Source organism: Camellia sinensis, chromosome 3, assembly GCF_055761805.1.
Source record: "Camellia sinensis isolate YWXY chromosome 3, ASM5576180v1, whole genome shotgun sequence".
NCBI classification, from domain to species: Eukaryota; Viridiplantae; Streptophyta; class Magnoliopsida; order Ericales; family Theaceae; genus Camellia; species Camellia sinensis.
The window spans coordinates 215,553,754-215,579,512 of NC_138963.1; the positions used below are offsets into that span (position 1 = coordinate 215,553,754).

The 25,759-nt window shown below is 37.8% G+C and overlaps 1 protein-coding gene across 1 annotated transcript; it reads right to left on the minus strand.

Annotated features, from left to right (window-relative positions):
• Positions 1-14,831: 14,831 nt before the first annotated feature.
• Positions 14,832-23,961, minus strand: CKX5 (cytokinin oxidase 5). Its single transcript, XM_028236555.2, has 5 exons — positions 22,835-23,961; positions 21,848-21,975; positions 20,513-20,788; positions 17,399-17,661; positions 14,832-15,434 (listed from the first exon to the last, which is right to left on the minus strand). The coding sequence occupies exons 1-5, from the start codon at positions 23,406-23,408 to the stop codon at positions 15,095-15,097; spliced, it is 1,581 nt and encodes a 526-aa protein (XP_028092356.2). The 5' UTR covers positions 23,409-23,961; the 3' UTR covers positions 14,832-15,094.
• Positions 23,962-25,759: the final 1,798 nt, after the last annotated feature.

Genomic DNA, 25,759 nt, shown 5'->3' on the forward strand with positions numbered 1-25,759 from the left:
AGGTCCTGAGGAAAGCTCAAAATACCTTGGCTCAGAAGGGTATGACCGAGCTAACTGCTATCACTCTGACCGTGGTGACCGAGTTAACTATAAGGCTCTTTTGGACCGGGCTAACTTACAAGGCTCTTTTACTCAGCCATTCTCACTATGGCCCATACAACGGCCCATTACCCAGCTCGACCCAATTTACTTATAAATTACCCTCTCAATTGCCCCTTAATTCCATCTGTGCAGCATGATTGGGATTACTTGTTTCCAGCCGAGCTAAAAACTTTAGCCTTTCAACTGAGCTAAATTCACACCGGGCTACTACCTTGTCCGGTCAAAACGTCTCCTTAGTCGCTGTAACTGAATCGCTTTCAATTCCATGGGCACGTGGCAGACTCTTATTGGCCTAACGTAGTTGTTGTGTCGTCTTCGTACTTTGAAAAATTTGAACAGTCCCGCCCAAAACCATGGTTTATACAAAAACCCTATTTCTTGAATCAAAGACTTTTACTATTCATCGTCGTATCTCTCTCTCTGAACCTCCATTTCTCCTCAATCTTACACTTGCAGAGCTCGTGTTTCTTGCTGTTGCTACTTCCATCTTCAGTGCCTTCATCTTGAACTGGTAAGTGGTTCAAATTTACTTCATTTTCGTCGATTCTGCACATGTTTTGCAACACACATCATGTTTATTTGTATGTTTTTCAAAGCATATACCATTTTTGCTTCCTTTTTTTTCTGGAAAAAACCCACGTAATAGAACTATTGTACTTACGAACAATCTGAATTTTTTTCCTTTGATCCAAAATCACACTCTAACCGAACTAGGATACTGTTTGTATTAGGTACAAACTTAGCCAAACCAAACAACCGAACTAAAACCTCACGCCATACTTGTAGTTTCACTAAGTCTAAGTACCTTTTGCTTAACTTAACCGAGCTAGCGAACCGTACTAGGTTTGCGCAATGCCGTACTAGAAAGCCTCAACCACTGACCGAGCTATAACTTGGGGCTAAACTAGCTCCCTGACTTAGTCAAAACCGAACTAAAAATGTTGCACCATAAGCTACAACCGGGCTACGAACTTCTCATTAACTTAACCGAGCTAAAGTCTCCCACTCAAACCGAGCTAAGAACGGATATTATTCCACGTAACCGAGCTAATACAACATTTATTTTACCTTTTGTTTACTTTTGGCATGGTCCACTGGTCTGTGCTTAACACTTTTCCTTTTTACCTTACAGACTTGGGTTTGATTTTAATTTATACATAATTTAAACCCATATGGGAAAGTATAGGTTCTTAGTAAACTCACCAGGTGCTATGGCCGAGTTCCGAAGGGACTACCATATCCCCGATGATGTCCATCTTACATTAGCCGAACTAGATACCACACCTTAGGAAAATCCTGGCTTCGTTCCCTTTACCCTTCTTTCCATTGTAGAAATTAGACTTAGATTCCCTGTACAGCCTCTTCTTTATGAGTTTCTTAGACAAACAAACCTCTGCCCTACTTAGCTTTTCACAAATTCGTACCGTATAATAAATGGCATCGCTGAGCTAAACCGCCAGCTTGGCCTCAACCTTGGCTTGGCCGAGCTATTTCACCAGTATTCTTTAGGCCAAAATGAGGACGATTGGGTTTACTATTTAAGAATAAAGCGCCGCCGTAAAAAGATAATAAAGAATACCCCAGACAAAGACGTAAACAACGATGATTTTTTCTGGATTTCTAGGAATTTTGAAGACCATGAGGCCCAGATCCCAAGCGACCGAATAAACTGGAACAAAGGAGTCGCTGGTATAATTACCTCGGCTTAGTTTTATGCTTTCTTTACTTCAATTGTAAGCTTTGAACTGCACTAACCGTTGTAATTTTTCCTTATGCGGATTTAAACTTTTTAAAGTCGCAGTATAGTTACCCAAACCTTGCCACCCTCCGCGCCGCGCTAAGACATCCCGATCGAAGTTAGGCCGAGCTACTCAACTTTGAGCCGACGTATAGATACAGCAGCAGGTGAAAGACCAGGGTGATAGACTTCTTGCTAGAGCCCTCTCTTGAGCCTGATCCTTCCCTTCCACAAATCAACCTCATTCCATTAACAGCGGAGCAAGAGATGGCAAAAAAGAGAGCTGTAAGAGCCCTCATCACTGAGACAAACCATCCCCAAGTACCACTGACCGGTCAGACTCAGGAGACCGTGGTAACCTTACCATCCCATTAGCCTTCATCATCTTGCCCAAGCAAGCGCGCTCGGACTTCCATAACCGAGCCACGCCTTGTCGACGAAGATGAAACTATCCTTCCTCAATCTACACCACCAAGCCCACAACCGGAGCGCTCTGACCGAACTAGCTCCTCCAAGTGGGTGCCTAAGGTCACATACAAGAACCGCGCTATCACTGACTCTGACTCAGTGGTTGCGGAAAAAGACCATATGTTGGCCTTTAATCTGGCCAAGAGCGTCTGCCTTCCAGCCGATATGGATCACCACGACCATCTTACCGAGCTGAAGGCCATTCGCTCGGCTTCAAAATCAATGGTGTTGGTAAGTTCTCCTTTTCCTTCTCCAGATTTCAATATCTTTTCGCTCGGTTCATCTCAAAATTGTTTCTCTCTTCTTGCAGGCCTTACAGAAGAACCACGTCGCACATAAACGCGTGCTGGAACTTCGAAAGACCACAAGGGAGGCCATGGCAGAGGCCAATGCCAAATCAATCGAGCTAAAAGAGGCCAAGAATAAAATGGCCGAGCTACAAACCGAGGTGGCCTGCCTGACCGGTCTTGTCAGTTCGGCTGAGACAGACAAGCAGAAGGCTGCGGCCGTGCTGAAAGACAAATATTTGCGCGAGCTAGCCAAGCTCGAGGGAAAAAAGAATGCGGAGATTGCCGAGCTGGAGAAGAAGGTCGAGGACGCGGAGGACCGCGATTACAAGGAGGGGGAGGCCATTTATATCAAACAATGCAAAGCTGCTAAAGACATATTCTTCAAATGTGGGTAGAAGGCGGCCGTGGCGCAGCTCGGTCATGGCCCAGAGACCGAGGTCTTCCTCAACTCTGCTTCGCATTTCATACCGAGCTATATGGCAGAGTACGCTGTTGCCATTCAGTAAAAATTTCTGCAAGAAGGGGAGGATGAAGATCGTGCTCCTGAAGACAACATCGAGCCAGGTCGTCAGTCTACCTCTCCCACTCTAGTGGTCTCCATCCTACCTTCAACTGTTGCAACTGTTGTAGCGCCATCGACCGAGCTTGACCTAGATGTGCTTGCCACAACCGAGCTACCTCTGGTTGAAGACCGAGTTATTGTGGACGCCGACTTGGATGACCTCTTCTTCTAATTTTTCTTTTCTTTGTTTAACAAAGGAGTTTGTAACTGGGCTGAAGCCCCATCTTTTGTATTTCTGATTTGCACTATCAATGAAATCTTCTCTTGTTTCAACTGTTAGTTCGGTTAATTGTCATGCAATGCCTGTATTTACTTTTCAATTGTAATCTGAATGCAGTATAGCATTTTCTGGCTGAGATGTCCATGTCTGTCTTTAACCTTGTAATTTGCTCGGTCATTCTAGCCAACCACTCTTCAGCCTAGATCATTATCTTGGCTGAAGAGTACTAAGAGTTGGTTATTCTAGCCAACCATTTTTCAGCCTAGATCCTTATCTCGACTGAAGAGTACTAAGTGTTGGTTTATTCCAGCCAACTTTCTGCAGCCTAGGTTCTTATCTCGGCTTAGGAGAGGTAAGTGTTGGTTTTTCCAGCCAACCTCTTCAGCCCAGATTCTAATCTTAGCTGAAGAGAGCTCAAAGTTGGTTATTTCGGCCAACTCTGAGCAAAGTGTTTGGTTATTCCTGCCAAACGTCCTGCAGCCTGGATCCTTATCCTCGGCTTAGGAAAAGTGTTGGTTTTTCCAGCCAACATCTTCAGCTCAGATCCTTATCTTGGCTAAAGAGAGCTCAAAGTTGGTTATTCCTGCCAACCTTGAGTGAAGTGTTTGGTTTTTCCAGCCAAACGTCCTGCAGCCTGGATCCTTATCCTCGGCTTAGGAAAAATATTGGTTTTTCCAGCCAACCTTTTCAGCTCAGATCCTTATCTTGCCTGAAGAGAGCTCAAAGTTGGTTATTCCTGCCAACCTTGAGTGAAGTGTTTGGTTTTTCCAGCCAAACGTCCTGCAGTCTGGATCCTTATCCTGGGCTTAGGAGAAGTGTTGGTTTTTCCAGCCAACCTTTTCAGCTCAGATCCTTATCTTGGCTGAAGAGAGTGCAAAGTTGGTTATTCCGGCCAACTCTGCTTACAATGCCCCTAGCTCACTAAAACAACTTTTACAGCAGAAAACAATTGTGTTGAAAAGAAATTACTTGTTTTATTGAAAAAAGAGAAAATTACATGTACTTAAAAGAAAAACTAAAAATAAAAGAGTTTGAGATTGGCAATGTTCCACGGCCTGGGAATGGTCTTGCTGTCTCCATCCTCTAAGTGGTATGCCCCTTTGCCAGCTAATCCAACCACTTTGTAAGGTTCTTCCCAATTAGGCCCTAACTTGCCATCTCTGCATACCAGGGTGTTTTCCATTACTTTGCGCAACACCCAATCTCTAATCTTAAATTTCCTTGGATGTGCTGTCTTGTTATATTTTCTGGATAACTCTTGTTGGTATGAGGCAATATAAACCAGTGCTTTTTCTCTTCTTTTTTCTGCAAGGTCAAGCTCCAATGCTATGGCTTTTCCATTTAACTCAGGGTCAAAATTTTCGCTTCTGATGGTGGGGAGGGCAATTTCCAGTTGGATTACAGCTTCCATGTCGTAGGCTAAGGAGAATGGCGTTTCTCCAATTAATCAATCGAGGTGTGGTACGGTAGGCCCATAAAACACGAGGAAGCTCCTCAACCCACTTTCCTTTTGCTTTCTCTAATCTTTTCTTCAATCCATCCAAGATGTCTTTGTTTGATGCTTCTGCCTGGCCGTTTGCTTGGGGGTATGCTGGTGTAGAGTTGTAGAATTCTATCTTGTACTCCTCACAAAAGCCTCTGAAGATTTTTCCATCGAATTGAGTGCCGTTGTTAGATATTAGAGCCTTAGGTATGCTGAATCGAGTGTTGATATTCTGCCAGACGAACTTCTTCACATCTTTCTCCTTTATCGATGCGAGTGCTTCTGCCTCCACCCACTTTGTGAAGTAGTCTGTTGCTGCAAGAAAGAACTTTCTGTTGCTGGATGCCGTTGGAAGTGGCCCTACTATGTCTAAGCCTTACATTGCGAAGGGCCATGGGCTAGTTAAAGGTAGAAGCTCTTTGGCTGGCTGATGTATTTGGTGTGTGAACTTCTGACATTTCTCGCACTTCTTGATATACTTCTCTGAATCTGCTTGCATATAAGGCCACCAATATCCTCGCAAAATTGCTCTGTAGGCCAATGATCTCTCTCCTTCGTGGCTTCTGCATACGCCTTCGTGTATCTCGAACAAGAATGCCTCAACCTTGCTGGGATGAACGCATTTCAAGTAAGGTTCTGTAAAGGATTTTTTGTACAAGGCCATTGACGGGGAGAGCCAAAATCGTTGCAACTTTGCTCTTATTTTGTTGGCCTCTTTCTTCTCTTCGGGTAAGATGCCTTCCTTTAAGAACACTATAATAGGATCCATCCAGGAAGGACCTAATTCGGTACAACATACTTCGGCTTCTTTGGGTTCTTCAATGCTTGGTCTTGGTAGGAAGTCGATCAGCAATGGATGTGGGATGGATGTGTCTGCCATCGAAGCAAAGCCTGCTAATTCATCTGCTCTGCTATTTTCTTCTCTGCCAATCTGCTCTATCCGCACTACTTTGAACTTCATGATCTCCCTTCTCACTAACTCTTGGTACTTAGCCATCCTTTCATCCTTTGCCTCGTAGTCGTCTGAAATTTGGTTTACAACTAGCTGGGAGTCACTGTAAACCATTAGCTTGGTTGCCTTCATATAGAGTGCTGATTTCAGGCGTGCTAAAAACGCTTCATACTCCGCCTCGTTGTTTGATGCTGGGAAGCCAAGGTTGATTGCCTGTTCCACTAATAGGCCATCTGGTGAGATGATGACGATGCCAAGTCCTGCACCGTGCCTGTTAGATGCTCCATCCACAAAGAGCTTCCACGTCTCTCCAATGAATAACTTCCAGCAAGTTGAGGGGTCGGATGATGTCTTTGGGTCGTGAGTGTTGCTGATGTTTTCTTCCAAGTCCACACCTGCTGTTTGCCCCTTACTATCTGATTGTACTAATTTTTTGTTTGCTGATGAGTCTTTGCCTGGTGCAGCATGGTTCGTCTCTTCCTGCTCGTTATTACTCCGATCTGTTTAGGGGTGTAGTTGGGCATCCTGATTCAGGGGTTGCATGTTTCCTGCGGCGTTTTCCATCCCTATTTCGGTTGCACCAGTCAAGTCAACTGGGCAGATGTGATGGCTTCCTGGGGTGAATTCTGTCACAAAGTCTGCCAATGCTTGGGCTTTTATTGCGGTTCTGGGTTGAAACTTGATATCGTATTGTCCCAGTTCCACCGCCCACTTCAAGATTCACCCAGAAAAGTTCGCCCTCTCAAACAAAGCTTTTAATGGGAAAGCTGTGAGGACGATTATGGTGTGGGCGTGAAAGTAACGCGACAACTTCCTTGATGCCATCATCAAGGCTAATGCCAGTTTTTCCAATGGCAAGTACCTGGTTTTTGCGCCCAGCAAAGTCATGCTGACATAAAAGATGGGCAGGTGTTGGATTCCTTCCACTCGGACCAACACCGCACTAACTGCGCGCTGTGAAACTGCCTGGTACAAAAAGAGCTCTTCTCCAAGTATTGGGGTTACTAGCAATGGTGGAGAAGACATGTATTCTTTCAAACTCTCTAGGACGCGGTCGCATTCTTCATCCCACTCAAACTTGGCCTTTAGTGCTTGGAAGAATGGTCGACATCTGTCTGATGACCGACTTATGAATCGGTTGAGTGAAGCTGCCATGCCAGTGAGATGCTGTACTTCTTTTACTGAGTTGGGCCTCTCTAGATCCTGAATTGCTTTGATCTGAGAGGGGTCGGCTTCTATACCTCGGTTGGTCACTAGGAAGCCTAGGAATTTGCCAGATCCTACGCCGAACGCACACTTGGATGCATTAAAGCGCAACCTGTTCTTCTTCAGGATCTGGAACATCTCATCTAGGTCCCTGAGATGGTCCTTCTTATCCTTGCTCTTGACCACTATGTCGTCGATGTAAGCCTCCATTGTTCTGCCTAACAATGGTTCAAACATCTTGGTGACCATCTGTTGGAATGTTGCCCCTACGTTCTTTAGGCCAAAGGGCATGACCTTGTAACAATACAGCCCTCTAGGAGTTGTAAAAGATGTGACCTCCTGGTCTGGCTCATACATAGTGATCTGATGGTAACCTCTATACGCATCAAGAAAGCTAAGCCGGTTGTGTCCTGCTATAAGATCTACCAGTTGGTCTATTTTGGGTAAGGGAAAGCTATCTTTTGGGCATGCCTTGTTGACTATTTTGTAGTCCACGCAAACGCGCCATTTTCCATTCTTTTTTGGCACTACCACTGTATTGGATATCTATTTAGGATAGTGCACTTCTCCGATAGCTCCGGCCTCTAAAAGGTTTCCCACTTCCTCCGCCACTATCTCGGCATGGTGGAGTGCCGATCTACGAGTGCGCTGTATAACTGGTATGGTAGATGGATGGACATTTAATTGGTGACAGATGAAGTTTGGGTCAATGCCTGACATATCATACGGCGTCCATGCAAACACTTCGATGTTAGAGGTCAAGAATTCCATGACCTCTATTCTTTTAGTGCTGGACATAGATGAACCGAGCAAGAAGAACCTTTCCTGGTTCTTTTCATCTATCCTTACCCGTACCAAGTCTTCCACTGTCTTCTGTTCAGCGGCTTTGCTACCATCCGCGAACAACTCATTGCTCTCAGGTTCTTCCACCATCTGTACATACCCCTTGGCAGCGCGGCTGCCATTTACTGTGACAAAGCATTGTTTGGACATAATTTGGTCTCCAAAGACCTCTTTAATTACTCTAGCTTCGTTGGGGAACCGCATTACTTGATGGTAGGTTGATGCTACCGATCGCATGGCATGTAGCCATGTCCTTCCCAAGATTATGTTGCAAGTGGAAGGGACTTTCAATACCCAGAATTCCACCTATTTCGTCATGCTTCTTGCTCTAACTGGGAGGATTATCTTGCCAACTAGCCACTCTGGCATTGAATTGAATCTGATCAGGGAGGATACGGCGGGTGCCAAGTCTTTATCCTCTAGTTTCAGTTGTTTAAAGGTTTCGTAATACATTATCTCACATGAGCTCCCTTGGTCAATCAAAATCCGTTTGACGTTGAAATCCTTGACGCGAAGAGTGACAACTAGTGTATCGTTGTGAGGGCAATATATCCTTACCAAGTCTCTGTCTGAAAAAGATATGACATTCGTGGCCTCTGTTCTCCCCTTTTTGGTGGCAGGTTGTGCACTTAGTACCTTCCTTAAGTGCTCCGCCTTCTTGATTATTCCCCTGAGCTCACATACTCGCTCAGGTTCGAATACCCCATGTATTACGTTAATCACGTCTTGAGGTGGGGTGTCGATCGGCATTCCGTTTGGGTTGTCGTGGTTCTGGGGGGCTGGCTGTGTCTTTCATTCTATGTAGTGGTCCAAGTGCCTAGCTACCACTAACTCCTCAAAGTGCTATCTCAACGGCGTGCAATTTTCAGTGCGGTACCCTTTTTCATCATGGAAGATGCACCGGGACCTTTCGTCATAGTCCTTCTATGCTTCTCCCAACTTAGCTGGCCATCTGATGAAAGGTTCATCGCGTATCTCACTGAGAATCCGGTAGATCGGTTTTTTGAACACCGTTGTGATGGCAGTGCGGACTCTTAACCATCTGTTGTCTGAGTCCTCTTTATTGGCCCGCCTGCCTCGCCCATTCCTACTGGGGCGTTATACCGTATTGACTTTTGCCGCAGTCTTTTTATCTAGTATCGTTGCTGTGCCAGATTTTGTTTTAGCACGGGCGCCATCCTCCTCCACCCGAATATGCTGGTGCACTCGCTTCATCAAGGCCTCCATTGTGAGGGGTGGCGCCATAGTTATTGAATCCCTCAACTTGTTTCCGACTAGTAGCCCCCTTTTGTACTGCGCGATGGCAAGATTGGTAGGGCAATCTCCTATCTGGTTGAAGGTCTCCCAGTAACGACTATTGTAGGATCTCAGCGTCTCCTTGTTGCCCATGCCAATGGAGAGTAGCTGATCGATCTCCACTGGTGTTTTGGTGTTCGTTCTGAACCTAGTCACGAACGCCTCAGCCAATTGCACCCAGGAGGCGATGCTACCTTCTGGTAGCCTTTCGAACCAGGTTAAGCCAAGGTCGCCAAGAATGGATGGGAATAGAATGCACATCAAAGCCTCGTTCCGCCGGTATACTGCCATAACCTGGTGAAAGTGGCTTAGATGCATGTAGGGATCTGTCTTCCCTTCGTAAGTCGTAAACTTAGGCTGGAGGAAGCCGGAAGGTAACGGCGCGTTCTCAATTGCCGGAACGAACGGCGAGCTATGCAACCTTGCTAATGCTTTGTTTGTTGGTTCGTAGGTAAGGCGCGGTATTGGCATTCCTACCTCGACGCTTCCGTGCGCCCGAGGAGCCAACCTCTGAAGGGCTGAAACTCTGCGCGGGTCGCGTGCCCTGACATCCTCCTTCCACCGTGCCCTTTCTTCAAGCACAGTTCGCAAATCAGACGATCTGGGCAACTCCGTCTGCCTGGATGATGTCTGGTGCATGCGCGAGGGCCGATAGGTACTTTCTTCAGTATATGACCTCTCAGTTCTCGTTCTCTCAGACCTGGAGTAACGAGTTCTGGACGTCCTTGTTTGAGTGTCGCCTGTTCTAAGGCTCTTACTCTCTGCTTGTGATGGCGTGGTGTGTCTACCACGACCTTCCGAGTGGCAAGGGGGCGTACTGCCTTTGCGCCTCTCTCCTGTCGCCACCCCTTTTCCTTTTATCTGACGCTTCATCAACTCCATGTCTGCCGCCATCCTTCGTATCAACTCATCCTGTTCCTTCACGCGATCCTCCAGAACCTGAGGGTCAATCCTCCACCTCTGCCTTTCGGGGCTTTGAGAGTGACAGGGGCTGTTACCCAGCCTTCCCCTTGCATCCCTCCGGGGGTTCTTTCGCTGGGGCTTTAAATCCGTCATAGGAGGGATAGAAGGCAAACCTTCGCGCCTCCCACCCTCCTCTAGGGTTTGTCCGTCGAAAGCGGACTGCGGTAAGTCTTCATTGTGCGCCATTGATCTTAACTAGAGAGGAAAGCTTGATCAAGAGGTTTTGTTCTTTGTGGAATTCCCACAGACGACGCCAATTGTACGAGCACGAAATAATTCTTCTCGTATGATCCTGTTGATCAAGCTTGCACTCCCCCAAACGTCGTCGCTTTATCACTTGGGGTGTGTGCCGGAAACCCCTCCGATGCCTAAGTCAGCACAATAGACAATAGACACAAAAGCTCTGTGAATTCAGGAATCAAAATTGTGTTACCTCTCCATAGGTGATATTATGAGCTTTTATAAGTTCCGCGTGACACAATCCTAGTAGGACTCTTATTCCTCCATGTAGAGTCCTCCTAGGAATCACACTCCTGAAAGATAGTGCTTATCCTTTAACACCCCCCTCACTGTTTAAACCAAGTGAGATGGTTTTACCTCGGTAGTATGACAAAACGACCGAGCTATCATAGCCATGCTAAACTGGCTGAAATGACCCAGCTTTAATTAGCTCGGTTCTTCCCCTTATTGCGTGTACCTCAGTTTCTCCTACTGAGACCGTGCTAACCATAACGAGCTTAGACCGAGTTAATCCATAGCAAGGTCTTGAGAAAAGCTCAAAATACCTTGGCTCAGAAGAGTATGACCGAGCTAATTGCTATCACTCTAACCGTGGTGACCGAGTTAACCACAAGGCTCTTTTGGACCGGTCTAACTTACAAGGCCCTTTTCCTCAGCCATTCTCACTGTGACCCATACAACGGCCCATTACCTAGCTCGGCCTAATTTACTTATAAATTACCCTCTCAATTATCAAAACATGACCTTAAAGTAGACTCATTGGGCCGTGCTGGACTGTTGAGTCCGATTATGGACGGAAGCCAGTACAATCCCTATCTAAAATATTGTACTCTTTCTGTGTTTTTATTTTTATTTATTCAATTCGGATCGGAGGAGGGGAGGCGGAATGAAGGTTCTTTGGGCTTTTGAGTGGGAACAGGCTGCATAGTGTATCGTGGTGGGCTCAGTTGGGCCTATCAAATGAATTGCACATTAGGTTTTGTTCGTTGGGCTACTCACTCAAGACGAAAAGGAAAACACAATATTGGGCCTTGAGAGCATATAACTAAGGGGCCCATTCAAGTTTTTCATGCATGCCAGATTCATCTCTATTATTATATTGTAAGGGAAACACTCTCATGAGCCATGACAAATTTTCGTTGTCCCTTCCTTTTATCTTAGAAAATTACATTTTATTCACTTTTTTTTTTTTTTTTTTTTTTTGGGTACATCGGAAAGTCATTTTATTCACTTTCAACTATACACCGTTGTCAGTTTATCCTTCTTTAATTAAAAATTCTTACATTTTATCCTCATAATCTTATAATTTATTTGAATTTAAACATTCTAATATAAAATAGGAGGAAAAAATAATAAGTAAATTGCACATACCAATTTTAAGGTAAATTGTCCATTGAAGAACTTATTCATTCACATATATATAGTTAGTAACAAAATATAATCAGCTCTCACACCCCCCCCTCACAAAATCCAGAGTCCTAGAGACGAAATCAATATTCCATCGTCAAAGGGACTAAAGACAAATAATTTTTTTTTTATCATAATATGATATATAAACTCTATATATATATATATATATATATAAAATTCAAATACTATATAAGTAATTTCTAATAGAATAAAGAATTTTTTTGAGTAGAAGATAAAATGAGAATGTAAGATGATAGAAGAATGTGATACATATCTTTCATACTGAGGGACTATTTTATCTATAAAATAAAATATATTTTAAAAGTGTTAATGATAAATAGAAATTTTCACATGACCCCCTATTTGTGCCACATTTTATTTTTTTTGTCAATTTTGGTCTATTAATTATGGCAAAGCTCGATTATATTTGTCGATTGAAATTATAAACTATTTTCAAAGAATAACATTGACAATATTTGTTTTTATTATTATTATTATTTTTATCGACATGCATGCTAACGTGACATGACAGATATGTTACGGACGTGACATGATGACAGTTGCAGTAATTTGAAGTTTAGTTGTTGAGATCAAGGAGTCACGATCAAATCAAGCACCAAACATGTAAATGATTCTTATCAAACATGAGATATGGATAATGTTAAGAAAATCATAAGTTTGTTGAGGAAATCGTGAGTTTAGATTATCTCTTTCTCTCATGTGGTTAATCCTATAAATAGGTCAAGAGAGATACAAAGAAATCAATCATCAACCATCAAATATACTCGTGCAGAGTTATTTAGGAGTAGTTCTAAATTGATGATTAATTGTATCATCCAAAAAATAACAATTTTAGTCCGACTAAAATAGTTATAAAACTAAGGGAGTATTTGAAATGATTTAAATAAGGGGTGATTTAGAATGCTCTAAATGAGTATACTTTTTGACTTTTTATAATAAAAAAAATGTGTAGAAAAGTAAAATAAGTAAGTAAAAAAGTAGAGATGAGATATTAATAGATGTAACTCAAATAAATATATGTATGCAAGGAAAACGTACTTTTTTAGTTTATATCAAACACCTACTATATAGTTTTTAATTTTTTTTAAAAAACATGATATATAAATTAAATTTAAAATGATATGTTAAGAAATGATAAGAAATAAATAAAAAAATTATAATCTAAATAAAATAACATATGCTATTTTATTACCTGCCTCACATCACAAGCCTTGTAAAATAATCAAGTTGCCGAACGGAGTTTTGTGGGGACATGATTGGCAGGAAACAGGTCGGGCGGTCGGAATCACGGGCGCTGCATCAGCATTGCCTGTGCAGATAGCATTCCGACAAAAAAACACATCCCTTTGGATAATCGGCCCCACTCCTCCACGTCACTCCTCCATCCTCTCCCTCTGTCTGTATAGCACCTTCGTCCTCTCACACACACACACACACACACACACACAACACCACCTCAATCGCACCACACCCTAAATTCCCAACAAATATTAATCCAGTTTAATTGTCTACTAATAAAATTAATTAATCATATTTGTTTACAATTTTAAATTAGAATTATACTTTTTTATTTTGTAATTTTATTTTAGCTTTTTTGAAACTATAGACAACAATAAAAATAAAAAATAAAAAATCCACATATTATCTTAATTATAAAATTTTAAATTATTCTGCATATTAACATGACAAAAATTTTAAATTATAATTTATTTATTTTTTATTTTGTAATTTTATTTTACTTTTTTGAAACCTATAAAAAAAAAACCCACATATTTACCTTAATTATAAATTTTGAAAGTATCCTGCATATTTCACATGACAAAAAAAAGTATGTGACAACTTATTTAATTAAACAAGTTCAACTATTTTTAACAAATTATTAAAAGTTATGCCAAATATATTTATAACTCATTTTAATTCTTTTAAGTTAATAATGTAATTAAAAAGTTATATATAAATTAATTTAGGGTAAAGTATCAATAAGTTCCAAATAATGATTTTATGAATTGTTTGACTCTTACTTTTATTTATTTTTTATTTTTTTATGGACCCAAATATCTCATTCTAGTATGAATTAGATAAAGAGTCAAGTATAAACGTTAGTGTATTATGTGTTAAGAGATAACTGTGGGTTTTCTAATAATATTGAAATTACTAAACGTAACACTTCAAAAAATTTCCTTAATATATTTTTCTCAAACGTAACAACGTAACATTTCAAAAAAACTCTTTAATATATATATTTCCAAACGTAACACTCCAATCAATATAATATACAAAAATTCCTTAGTGTACTTTTCCCAAACGTAACACTTCAATGTAACACAATAAAAAATTTCTTAATATACTTTTTTCAAACGTAATAACATAACATTTCAAAAAAACTCTTCAACGTTTTTTTTTTTTTTTTTTCCAAACGTAACACTCCAATCAATATTACACATAAAAACTTCTTAGTGTACTTTTTTCAAACATAACACTCTAATGTAACACTCCAATGTAACAATAAAAAATCACACTAACAGAAATGTAGATTTCTACACTTGACAATCAACACTTCAACCTCCAATCCCTAAAAAAGAATCTCCCGTACCTCACCTTTCCATTTCCATCTCCAAAACAAATTAAAAAATTAAAAAAATGAATTACAAAAAGGCATTCATTTAAACTCAAATACCATCAAATCAAATAAATATAACTTAAAACAAAAAGAACTAACTAATTCATAAAAAAACTCTTAAAACTAAATGAATTAACATTTCCACATATATATAAATAAATTTTTCATTAATTTATAAAAAGTATTGAATGAGGCCACATTAGGTGCAACCAATGGTTGCTGTCACGTTTGATCCACCTTATACACACTACTTTTATATATATATATATATATATATGTTATAAAATATGTGTTGCGAAATAAGTTAAATAAGTTGATATTAGAGACGGAGGATACAGTGCCTTTTTTTAATTATCAATTTTTAATTTGCAGGGACTGCAACAAATAGGCTCACGTTAATGATTAATAAAATTAGAATAAATGAATGAGATTAATATTAATTTCTCACTTAAAACCTTTTCATTGGTCAACATCACCAACATAACCACACTATTACATCTAATATCTACTTTAACCACTTTCTATATTAATAATATAAATTGAACAAAATATTTAAACTATTTCCCCTTTAACCCATTATGTACAAATTATAATTCCAAATGTCAGTTGTCTATGGTATGCTCTAGTGCTACTGCTAATTCTACTACTTATTGGTTGCTTGGATATATCATCAAGATATATCACCAAGAGGCTGTGTTAGAAGAAGAAGCGAGAGAGGGTTTGAATATGCATTGGCCGGTGGCTAAAATGCGCCGGGGGTCGAACTCCATCTTCCTTCGGTGGAATAGGCTCCACTTATCCCCAAAGTGGTCCATCCATTCTTGTTGTGTGGTGTAGTGGGGTAGGTATTGTTTTATGCTGATCCCTGCATCATCACAGAGCTTTAGGATCTGACGATTTTGATTGCTTAGATACTCTAATGTCTGCGTCTCATCTCCTGTATCCAATGCTGACCTTAGCAACGCTACTAGATAAAACACCTCCTCGTCTGGCGTTACCACTGAAGTCTTATCATCCCACCTATACATACAATCCATACTATTATAACACAATTAAAAATTATCAAGTCTTATAATAATTTTTATTTTTATTTTTAAAAAATGCACATACTATTAACTATTTTAGAGGATAATTGTTAACAGTTATTAAATTTAATCAATTTTTTTCAATCAATTAAAAAAAAAAAAAACTCCATATAAAATTACAAATAGATCCCTTTTATATTCATTACTAAAATATATATATATATATATGGATTCCATTATATAAAATTTACTTCTTTTGGTGGGAAATCTGCTTTTTTTCAAACTCTAAAAATGTCCTTCAGAGTGTGTAACTATATTTTTTCTCATTCATCAATCTATTCAAAATTATTAAATAATTATTTTTATTTATCAACATAAAGAGAGAAGAAGAACAAACATGTTTTTGGAAGTATGCCTGAGTGAGAGTCTGTGAATACTGTGTGTGGATGCATGGTAGTTGGGATTTGATGGTTTTGAAGGAATCAGGAAGGACCCACATCAGTGATGGGTCGTTACCTGTACTAACGACTATGTTTCTCGAACTCAGTTTGTTTCTTTTTCTTAAATTTTTTTTAAAAATAATTTTGGTATGAAGATGAGGACAGGATTTACCATCCCATCAGTGGGTCCCATCAGAAGATCTTCTGACACGAGAATCTTCCCCACTTGGGCCATCTCTACCGTCTGATGTATATATTACCACTAGCTTCCATTTTCAATCAGAAATCACAGCTATATATATATATATATATATATATATGTGTGTGTGTGTGTGTGTGTGTGTGTGTGTGTGTGTGTGTGTGTGTGTCATCCAAGCTGGCCTAACACTGGATATATTCGCATATGATGTGTTGGGCTGTATGCATGTTAGCCACGTCTTCACCTTAAACGAGGGTGTAATTTGGACGGGCTTAACCTGAATAATTTAAAGTTAGTCCAAATTTTTTTAGGATTTGAACAAGATATTTTTAAATTTGGTACGGACTTAGGTAAAAATTCAGAAGCCCAAATTAAATTTGAATGGGCTTGGGCAAAGACATCAAACAACCCGACCAACTTGAAACCCGAATTATACATATATAGATATATAACACATATTAAATATATATATAAATTATTAGTTATTACATGATATTAACATAATTTAGATTATTAAATCATATTGAATGTATATTATATATACAAATAATATAAAATCTTACTTTTTTTTTATTTTTTATTTTTACTCATAAATTGTAAAGACTATTATAGCTATATCTCTCTTACATTATATAAATTATTTAATTTAATGGTACTAATGATTTTCTATATATATTAAAAAAAATGTAAATAGAGTCAAATTCTAATAATTTAATAATGTAGCTGCAAAAAAAAAAAAAAAAAAATTTGGGCAATTTGGGCAACTTAGGCAATTCAGATTTAACTCGGGTCGGGCTTGGGCAGGCAATCTCGAGTTACAATTCGGACTTGGGCTGGTTTTGGCAGATCTCAACACAACTTAAGCTAGGTTTTTGGATGATCTCCCAACTCGCCCGAACCCGCCCAAGTTGCATCCCTACCTTAGACATCCCATGCCATACATACACCTCACTACACTCTCAAAAATAAAAAATAAAAAATTGTCAAAATGTCTGACCCATGTAATTTTTATTTTTATTTATTATATTTTTATATATATTTTAATAAATAATTTACATAATTAAGAGTTATAAGTTTGACAATTCATATAGTTTTGCAAATAAACAGCATCAAATCAAAATCTGATATTTGACAATTCAATGCATGTTAAACAATATACTTGTATTCTTCAGTATACATTTAAAAACACAGAAATCAATCACAAAATTATGCGTGATTTGTTTTGCTATTATGTATTTAATTTAATCTTCAATTGTTCATCATTCATAATAAAATTAATGCACCATTAAAAAGAGAACATAGTTGTGGAAGGAAGCTTACTTGTTTTTGTTCATGGGGTAGATGAGAATGGGCCCACTAGTCTTGTTTCCCAAAATACCCTTGAAGACCCCTCTATCAAAGTCAGCAATCTTTGACTTGGGTACAAACAGGTTAAGCCATGGGTGTGGCACATCCCACAACCCCTTGGACCGGAGCTTCAACTCGGCCTTGTGAACCCGGTCCAAGAAATCCACATAAGGCAAGTCAGTTGTGAACACAGATGCCGGTATGAAATTCAGTTTCTTCATCAGTGCCTCCACTTCCTACAAATTATATTAATTAATTAAACAACTCATTAATCAAATCAAAAGCTTAAAAAAAAAAAAGCCGGGAACACACAAACACAGTTTCTTTTGTCAGAATAGTTTTAATTCTACACAAACTTTAATTTAACTATACCTAAGCAGCATTATTAGCCTGAATAATTTGGCGGGTGGACGGCATAGATTTATTAATTTTATAGTTATTTAAAATAATATAAAGTTTGTGTTCGATTTGAGAATCAACACGGACAATAGATCACACAAGATCTTGTATGTTTTCTAGCGAATGTTTTATCACATATTTAATGACTTAAACTGGTATAATATAATCAAACCTAAAGAGTAATCACAATCATATAATCTAGCTAGGTGTACTTAGGCACAGTGTCATGATTTTAAAAAATAGAAAAAAAAAAACACAAAAATGGTGAGTGGATATGAAGGAAAATTACAAATGAGGATAGTGATGTCAGTAGAATGTTCTTACGACTAAGAAGAAACGTTAAATTATTGAGACTAAGAGTTGTGATGTGTTTGGTAGCAACTTAATTAATTAATTAATTAAGAAGAAAATGACTAAGATAGAATAATTGGACTCGATAAAAATGAAGTAAACCGGCCAAAGAAGGCTAAAGATTCTTTGGTGAATAAAGCCATGCTTTGGTCCACAAATCTTTACCTAATTCGAAAAAGCTTTCAATTACCCTACAGTACAAATTCTTCAAATGTTTTCCCTTTTGAAAAAAATAAATAAATTCTCTTGACGACCGCCCACGCCGTTATCAATCAAATAATATTTAAAGAAAAACTAAAATTTCAATATATTTTTAACTTAGACTGACATTAAACATTATCCAATAAGCGGTGAATAGTATTACTCATCTAACTTTCATTAATGTTATTGTCTTGAAAAAAATAATTTAAAAATTCAATTACCCTACAGTAATCTAGACAAATTCTTCAAATGTTTTCCCTTTTAAAAAAAAAATAAATTCTCCTAAGGACTGCCCACGCAGTTACCAAACAAATAATATTTAAAGAAAAACTAAAATTTTTATATATTTTAGCATATATACCACCATTAAACACTATCCAATAAGTGATGAATAGCCTTACTCATCAAACTTTTATTAATATTATTGTCTTGAAAAAAATAATTTAAAAAAATAAAAAATTCAAAATGTATGGATCAAATTCATTACAAATATAATCGACACAACAACTAAAAATTTATACTATATACATTCAAATTTCGAATACTTTTTTATTTTCATTCCTGAATAAAGTATGTATATAACTTTAGTTATTGGCTCATATAAGAAAACAACTTCAAGTATAGTAGAACACGATTTGTCAATTATATAGGTTCAATAATAGCTCCATCCCACTAGGATGTGAAGATTCGATTCTCTCAATCTGTGTGAGTCTCTCTCAGCTAATTTGTTTGGCATGTTTTTATCCCTATAATGTAATTTCATTCAAATATACAATATATATATATATATATATAAAACAAGTACAATTTTTTGTCCAACAAGGAACCAGGAGACAAATCGAAATAATTCGAACACAGCTTGCAATTAGCATATAAAAGGTAACAGTTGCAGCTTTTGATGCGCTGGAATGTCATTCGCCGTCTAACAAGATTGTCTACACATATTTCCACCTAACTTTGAACATTGCAAAGTTTCCACTAATAAGAAATTTTATTACGAATAATTAATAACTTATTTCATACATTACTAGCCGCTTACAAAGGAAATAAGACTAATACAGTATACTTAGGGGCCTCATTTTTCATATAATAAGTATTAGTGTATAGAGTAAGTTATTAAGTGTCAGCATATTTTTTCTTGTTTATAAATATTTAAGTACTTTTTTATCTACGTACAGTACTCGGATGTAATAAGTCCCAATTTGCACAAAAGTTTGGCAGCCCTCAATTATTAGTTCTAATTACTATAATTAGATCAAGCCTAAAGCCCTTGTAGTACAAACTTTTTTTGTTTTTCTTTTTTTATCATCAAAAAAATCTTTATCGATAATCATAAAATAATTTAATATGATAAATCAATAAAGAAGAAAACTAATGTCCAAACATCATACTCAATGTGTCAATTCCAATTAGATTGGCACTTACACATCAATTATATGCTAACACAATGCCAAGGTTGATAAGGCACCAACAAAACACCAAACAGGAACACTCACTAACGCTGTGTTTGGTTGGTGGATTTGGGAAGGGAAATAGAAAGGGAAATGGAAATGAAAGGAAAAGGAGAAAGAATTAATAGAATTCCAAATCCCAACTATGTTTGGTTGTGTTGGTTATAAAATAGAATTGATGTCCTAAAAGGTATCCTATTTCTTTATTTATTTCTCACCCCCTTTCTTTTCCCATATATTTTTTATTATAACCAAACATAAATAAGATTACATTTCTCATTCCTTTTCCAAATCCCACCTCAAAAACTCCAACCAAACACAGCATAAAGGATTGATTGATGTTGTACTACAAGGGCTAGCACAATACACCAAACCGGGGTTGATAGTACAACTTGATACTATTACAAGGCAATAAAAGAAAAGAATTGATTGATATCCTCTAGATTATTATAAATTTGACTATAAAATCATTTTTTATATTAGTCTACCTAAAATACATCATTTTAATTGTGTAAGAAATAAAATATAATTTCACATTGTCTTTTATTAAATTACTGATCACCAATTCATCTAAAATTAACCCTTACGTATGCTTAGATAAGAAGATCCAAAATACAAGATCTAAAATACAAGATATATCTAGATAGTGAGGTCTGAATACAAGATATATTATACATATATATACCTGATCAACAGTATTGGCAGTGAATTCGTAGTAGTTCTTGGTGATTTCCAAGCAGTACAACACACCACCATTGGCACCAAGAGAAGAGATCTTGACAGGGTTACTAGGTGAAAAAAATGAAGATCTCCAGTTGTTGACGAGTCCTTCATCAACAATGACAAAGCCCTCAACATAATCGAATTTTTGGGAGTCTGGTTGGCCATGCCGTGAGATGAGGTACTCTTGGTCATGAGTAAAAGCTGAGAAATTTGAGTACAACACTCGGATCCACCTAACCTACAATCATAAAAAAAAAAAAAAAAAACAAAAAAACAAAAACAAAAACATAAAAAACAAAAACAAAAGAAACAAGAGAAATGGTGAGAAAGAGACCATGCCAGAGAGAGAGGGAAAGAGAGAGGGGAGGGAAAAAGTACATGTCAACAACATTGCCAGCTTTGGAACAGCCGTTTGAATAATAAATATATGGTGTTAAAAAGCTCATATTACATACATAAGGGGACCCAGTCATCTTTCCTCACTCTTAGGTGGTTTATGGCACTTTCTTTGCTTTTTTTGTTTTGTCTTCAACTTCTACCAGGAAATTTTTGCACTTTATACGTGTCCCCACCCCCCTGGCCCCAACCCCTACAACCCATTTTCATTCTCATTTTCAAACTAGTAATAAGCCTTGTGAGAGATTTCGATTATCTCCATTTCATAAAATAGAGATCTCATTCAGTTAAAAAAAATAGAGATGTCGATTGTATGATTGTATGATCAGTAATTGTAAAAAAATCATAAAATAATTATCACTATTTGGTAGATATGATGCCTCTTATTATTACCCTTTATCCATATCAAATTCAAATTTTTGTAAAATTCTTAAAATCCGTCTCCACATTTTTATTCAAGCTCATACCAAAATAAGTTTGACATTTTTACTCAAAATTCTAATGACTTTTTTACTCCCTAAAATTTCATTGAAATTTAAGTTTGGTTAGTGATACTTTATATAAAATTCAAGTTAAGCTTATCATATTATTAGCTTGGGAATTGGCACTAACTCAATTGGGATATGTTTTTTAAGTAACCTAATGATAGTTTTGAACTTTTTTTTTGGTATCAATGCAATCTGGTTGTATTTTTTGTACTTTGATATTCAACAATAAATTTTTATTTTTGTTCACAAAAGAAAGGAAACTTTTACTCAGATATGTAAATAAAAGCGGCTATGTATTACATTGTTAATTTTGAATTTTGATGATGTGTCGAAATTTTAATAGAGATGTGCATTCCATTTATGAAATGGAAATGATTAAAATTTAAATGGGAGAAGAGTATAAGTTGACTAACCCTTTGTGGAGCTGGTTCAAGAGCAATCCTAGCTCTAGTAATGATCCCAAATTGCCCTAGGCCACCAAGAACAGCATGGAATAGTTCTGAGTTTTGTTCTTCTGAACATGTCAAGATCTCACCCATACCTGTTTCAGATAAAGCCATATCATAAAAATACTAAAAAAAAAGACGTATTTAATAAATTCCCAAAAGAAGATATAAAAAAACAAAACAGTGACAATACTAGCCAGTGATTATACTAACCACCACACACGAGCATTCAATTATGCACATAACAATACTTATATGCTAACCGCATAAAACATATATTAAATAATGCAAAAAAATGCATAAGGATACATCAAAATGTATAAAATATGACAAATATATTTAAATTCATATATATATATATATATATATATATATTTTTAATATTATTTAGTTTTTATGAACGACCATTGGAGAGTCGGTAGCACCCACCCATGTAAAAATATAGTGGTAAAAGGTGTCTTAAGTACCAAAATTATAAAGTTACGACAAAAAAAAGTAACTAGAAACCCCCTATGTAAAGGTATGAGAAGACAAAAGCATCCTCCTAAACCTGGATTGTCCCGGGTGATTAGTGGATGTGATCTCCACACAGTTTCGATTATGAGAGTTAGACGCTGACAAAATAATTTCTCGTCAATTCTTTAATCCTGATTTAGATGAGTTACTTTTAATCTGACAAAAAACAGAATTAATTAGTTGCAGTACGCATAAATTAGATCAAATACCATATGAACAAAAAAACATAAAAAGTGTCCTCTTATATTATACCCCAAGTTCAAAAGTTCTCTGTTGCATGTTCACCAAATCATTAAAAACATACACTGTTTTACATGGGTTGTGTCTAGTTCAATGACCCATTTATGTATTTTAATTTTTATTCATTTATTTATTGTATATATAAATAGACATGCATGCAAGGAAAAAGACAAAAAAGAGGGAAGGTGATAATCAAACCTGTGACAACATCAAGCTCATACACATTGCTAATCTGAGGGCCATGATTGAAAGCTTGGCCGCTAATTCCACCATTCGAGAGAGTACCACCCACCGAAAGGTACAAGTAATCAGTCCACGACTTGGGTGCGAGTCCATACTCTAGCGTGGACTTGAGCACATCAATCCATAGCTCCCCACCCCACACGTCAACATACCTCAACATATCTGAAACTCTCGGCTTCCCCAAGCCGAGCTGCATTCCCCTTGACCCGCTCATCTGTACCACCACCCCATTGCTCGTCTGAGCCTGCCCGTTTATGGAATGCCCGTGCCCTCTAGCCGAGACTGTGAACCCGTGAGTCGACTCATAAGCCGCTCGAACCAGCTTGGCTATGTCTTCTGCCGAACCGGGGTGAAGAACCGCCAACGGTTCGGTTCGGGTCAGTAGACCAAAATCGAGAGAAGCCGGTTCTACGTCGGTGGGGTCGACGCTGACTCCGATCCGGAGGAGCTCCATGGGATTCAAGGTCAATCCGACGGTCACGATTAGCCGACATATAGCAAACGTTAACAGAAGTTTATTAGTCGCCATTTTAAATTTTTTCTTTATAGCTGAGAATAGCTTCTGTTTGTTTGGGGTTAAATTGAAAGAGTAACGGTTGGGGTTATATAGAGGGGAGAGGAGGTGAAGGATAACAAAAGTGCGCACACGGCGGAGGGAATTGGGAGAGGCTTATTTTGGGAAGGGAACAAAATCTTGTGGCAGCAGCGTGGGGAGTCGCGGAGCTAACGTAAGCCGGATTACGCTTTAAAGATTTTCTACGCAACATGCACAGATTCACTCTACCCAGAAAACTCTCCTGTTTATCTCTCTGTTTTTTTCTTCTTTCTTTTCCCTCTCTCTAGAAAGTTTACAAAGTCTGTTGTGTTGTGCTGTGTGTGGTGTGGTGTGATTTGAGTGTGGAAAGAGAAGAGTGGGTTTGGTGTCTTGGATATGAGACGCAGGTCCAGAATTTATAGGACATGGGAGGAGAGGTAGGGAAGTCACGTGCGAGGGGATGAGGAGACACGTGTGAAGAAGATCGGTGAAGCCAACAGAGAGAGAAGGTAAAAGTAATGCCAACATTTCAAATGTTTTATTAGACAATGTTTTATATAGATGTGACACTTATATGGTGTGAATATTATATTTATATGAAATATTTGATAAAATATTTGAAATGTATAATATTTTTAAAATTATTAGTTGATTTTGAATGCCACGTAATCATATCTTACATTAATCTCAATTTGCCATATTTTTCCATGTTTTTTAATTTTTTAATACAAATTTGTGAATTCAATTTCTTTTCCCAATTATAGTACCATTGGTAAATGACATCGGGGTAACTAAGATCAACCAATAATTTCCCAGGGAAGGGAAGGGGTGGGTGGCTGGCGTGGGGGGGGGGGGGGGGCTCATGAGAGGATACGGAGGATCTGGAGGGTGGGGACAGAGGAGCAAAGGAGTGTTCACGTGGGGTGGAGACAGAGCTGCGCTGCGGAACCATGCTCTCTCTCTCTCTCGGTCTCTAAAGCCACGTTGCAACCAATCGCAGATTCTCTCTCTTTCTCCCTCCGGACCCTCACCAAGGATCCTCTAGAGTGAAATTTTCCTAAAATTTCCTAAAGTGTTATATTGTGTGGTTGAGATTTACTGGCAAGTCACATCAGAAAAATTGATGTGACTTGCCAGTAAATCTCAACCACACAATGTAACACTCTAGGAAACTTTAGGAAAAAATCACTCTAGAGGATCCTTGCTCCCGGACCCTCCCTCTTCACCCTACTTCTTACCTCTTCACTTAACTTCAGTTGCCCCTCTCCCTCTTTAAATGTTGGGGGCTATTTATACTTTTGATTTTTTTTTAATCTAAGTATTTTGTGTTATTTTAAATATTAATGTTTGTTTAGAGATTAACTATATTTAATTTTTCATAAAAATATAAAGATTGAGTTGATTTTTTATAATATTTTTTATAATTTTTGAATTATTTTTTCTTTCTGAACAATCTCTAATTAAATACGTGTTAAAATAGTTTTCATAATTGACGCAGTTAATATTCATAGTTTTTTTTTTTTAGACAGGAGAAACAATTACACAGAAGGAGGACTTTGAGGAGCCACTAACGTCATTAGAGATGGAGAAACCTCCTCCATCTAAATGCATGGTGATTTAAATTCAAAGGCCAATCTACGCAAGTAATGAGCCACGGAATTGTCTTATTACGGTCACCTAATCCTAAGTCACACCGATACTGAATCAGATTTAGTTTTCAAATAAAATATTACACACAAGAAAGAAAAAAAAAAACTCTATACAAAATAATAAATTTTATCTTATAAATTGATGTGTTATATTTAGGAAGACTTACATGTAAGTTTTAATATGTAAACTTATTATCCAATAAGTCCTATGATAATTAATGATATTTTTGATCAAACACTATTAAAAAAAAGTCACTAATTATTAATTTTCAACGATAATTTGAAAATTGTTCAAAAAAATGTCACTAATTATAAGTTTTAGCGACAGTTTAAAAAAATTGTCACAAAAAAGTCTTTTTTTTTTTTATCAGCAAAAAGATCAACTTTATTGATGAAGATTCAACAATACAGATGAATACATCAACAAAGAAGGAAAAAAGCACACTAGAGGATGGTGAGATACCATCCAAGAAGACAACCAAACAAAACAACAGAACTACACCCCACCCAGAAAAACAAACAGCCACACACCATACAAAGAAAACTAACAGAACCACCAATTTAATCCTAACACCCCCAACTTCCACCAACTACAAGAGAATAGAAGCAACCCAACACCACCGATGATATTAAGACAGAGATACATACCTGATTTGTTGCAATCTCCGAATGATGTCCTGGACTGAATAAGAACAC

What these genes read in the sequence shown, in the direction of transcription:
- CKX5 (XM_028236555.2), bottom strand. Translation starts at nt 23,408, where the DNA reads ATGGCGACTAATAAACTTCTGTTAACGTTTGCTATATGTCGGCTAATC. An exon ending in TGAGCTTGATGTTGTCACAG is followed by an intron (nt 21,976 to 22,834) that starts GTTTGATTATCA and finishes TATCTGAAACAG; the next exon opens with GTATGGGTGAGATCTTGACA. An exon ending in CTGCCAATACTGTTGATCAG is followed by an intron (nt 17,662 to 20,512) that starts GTATATATATGT and finishes TATAATTTGTAG; the next exon opens with GAAGTGGAGGCACTGATGAA.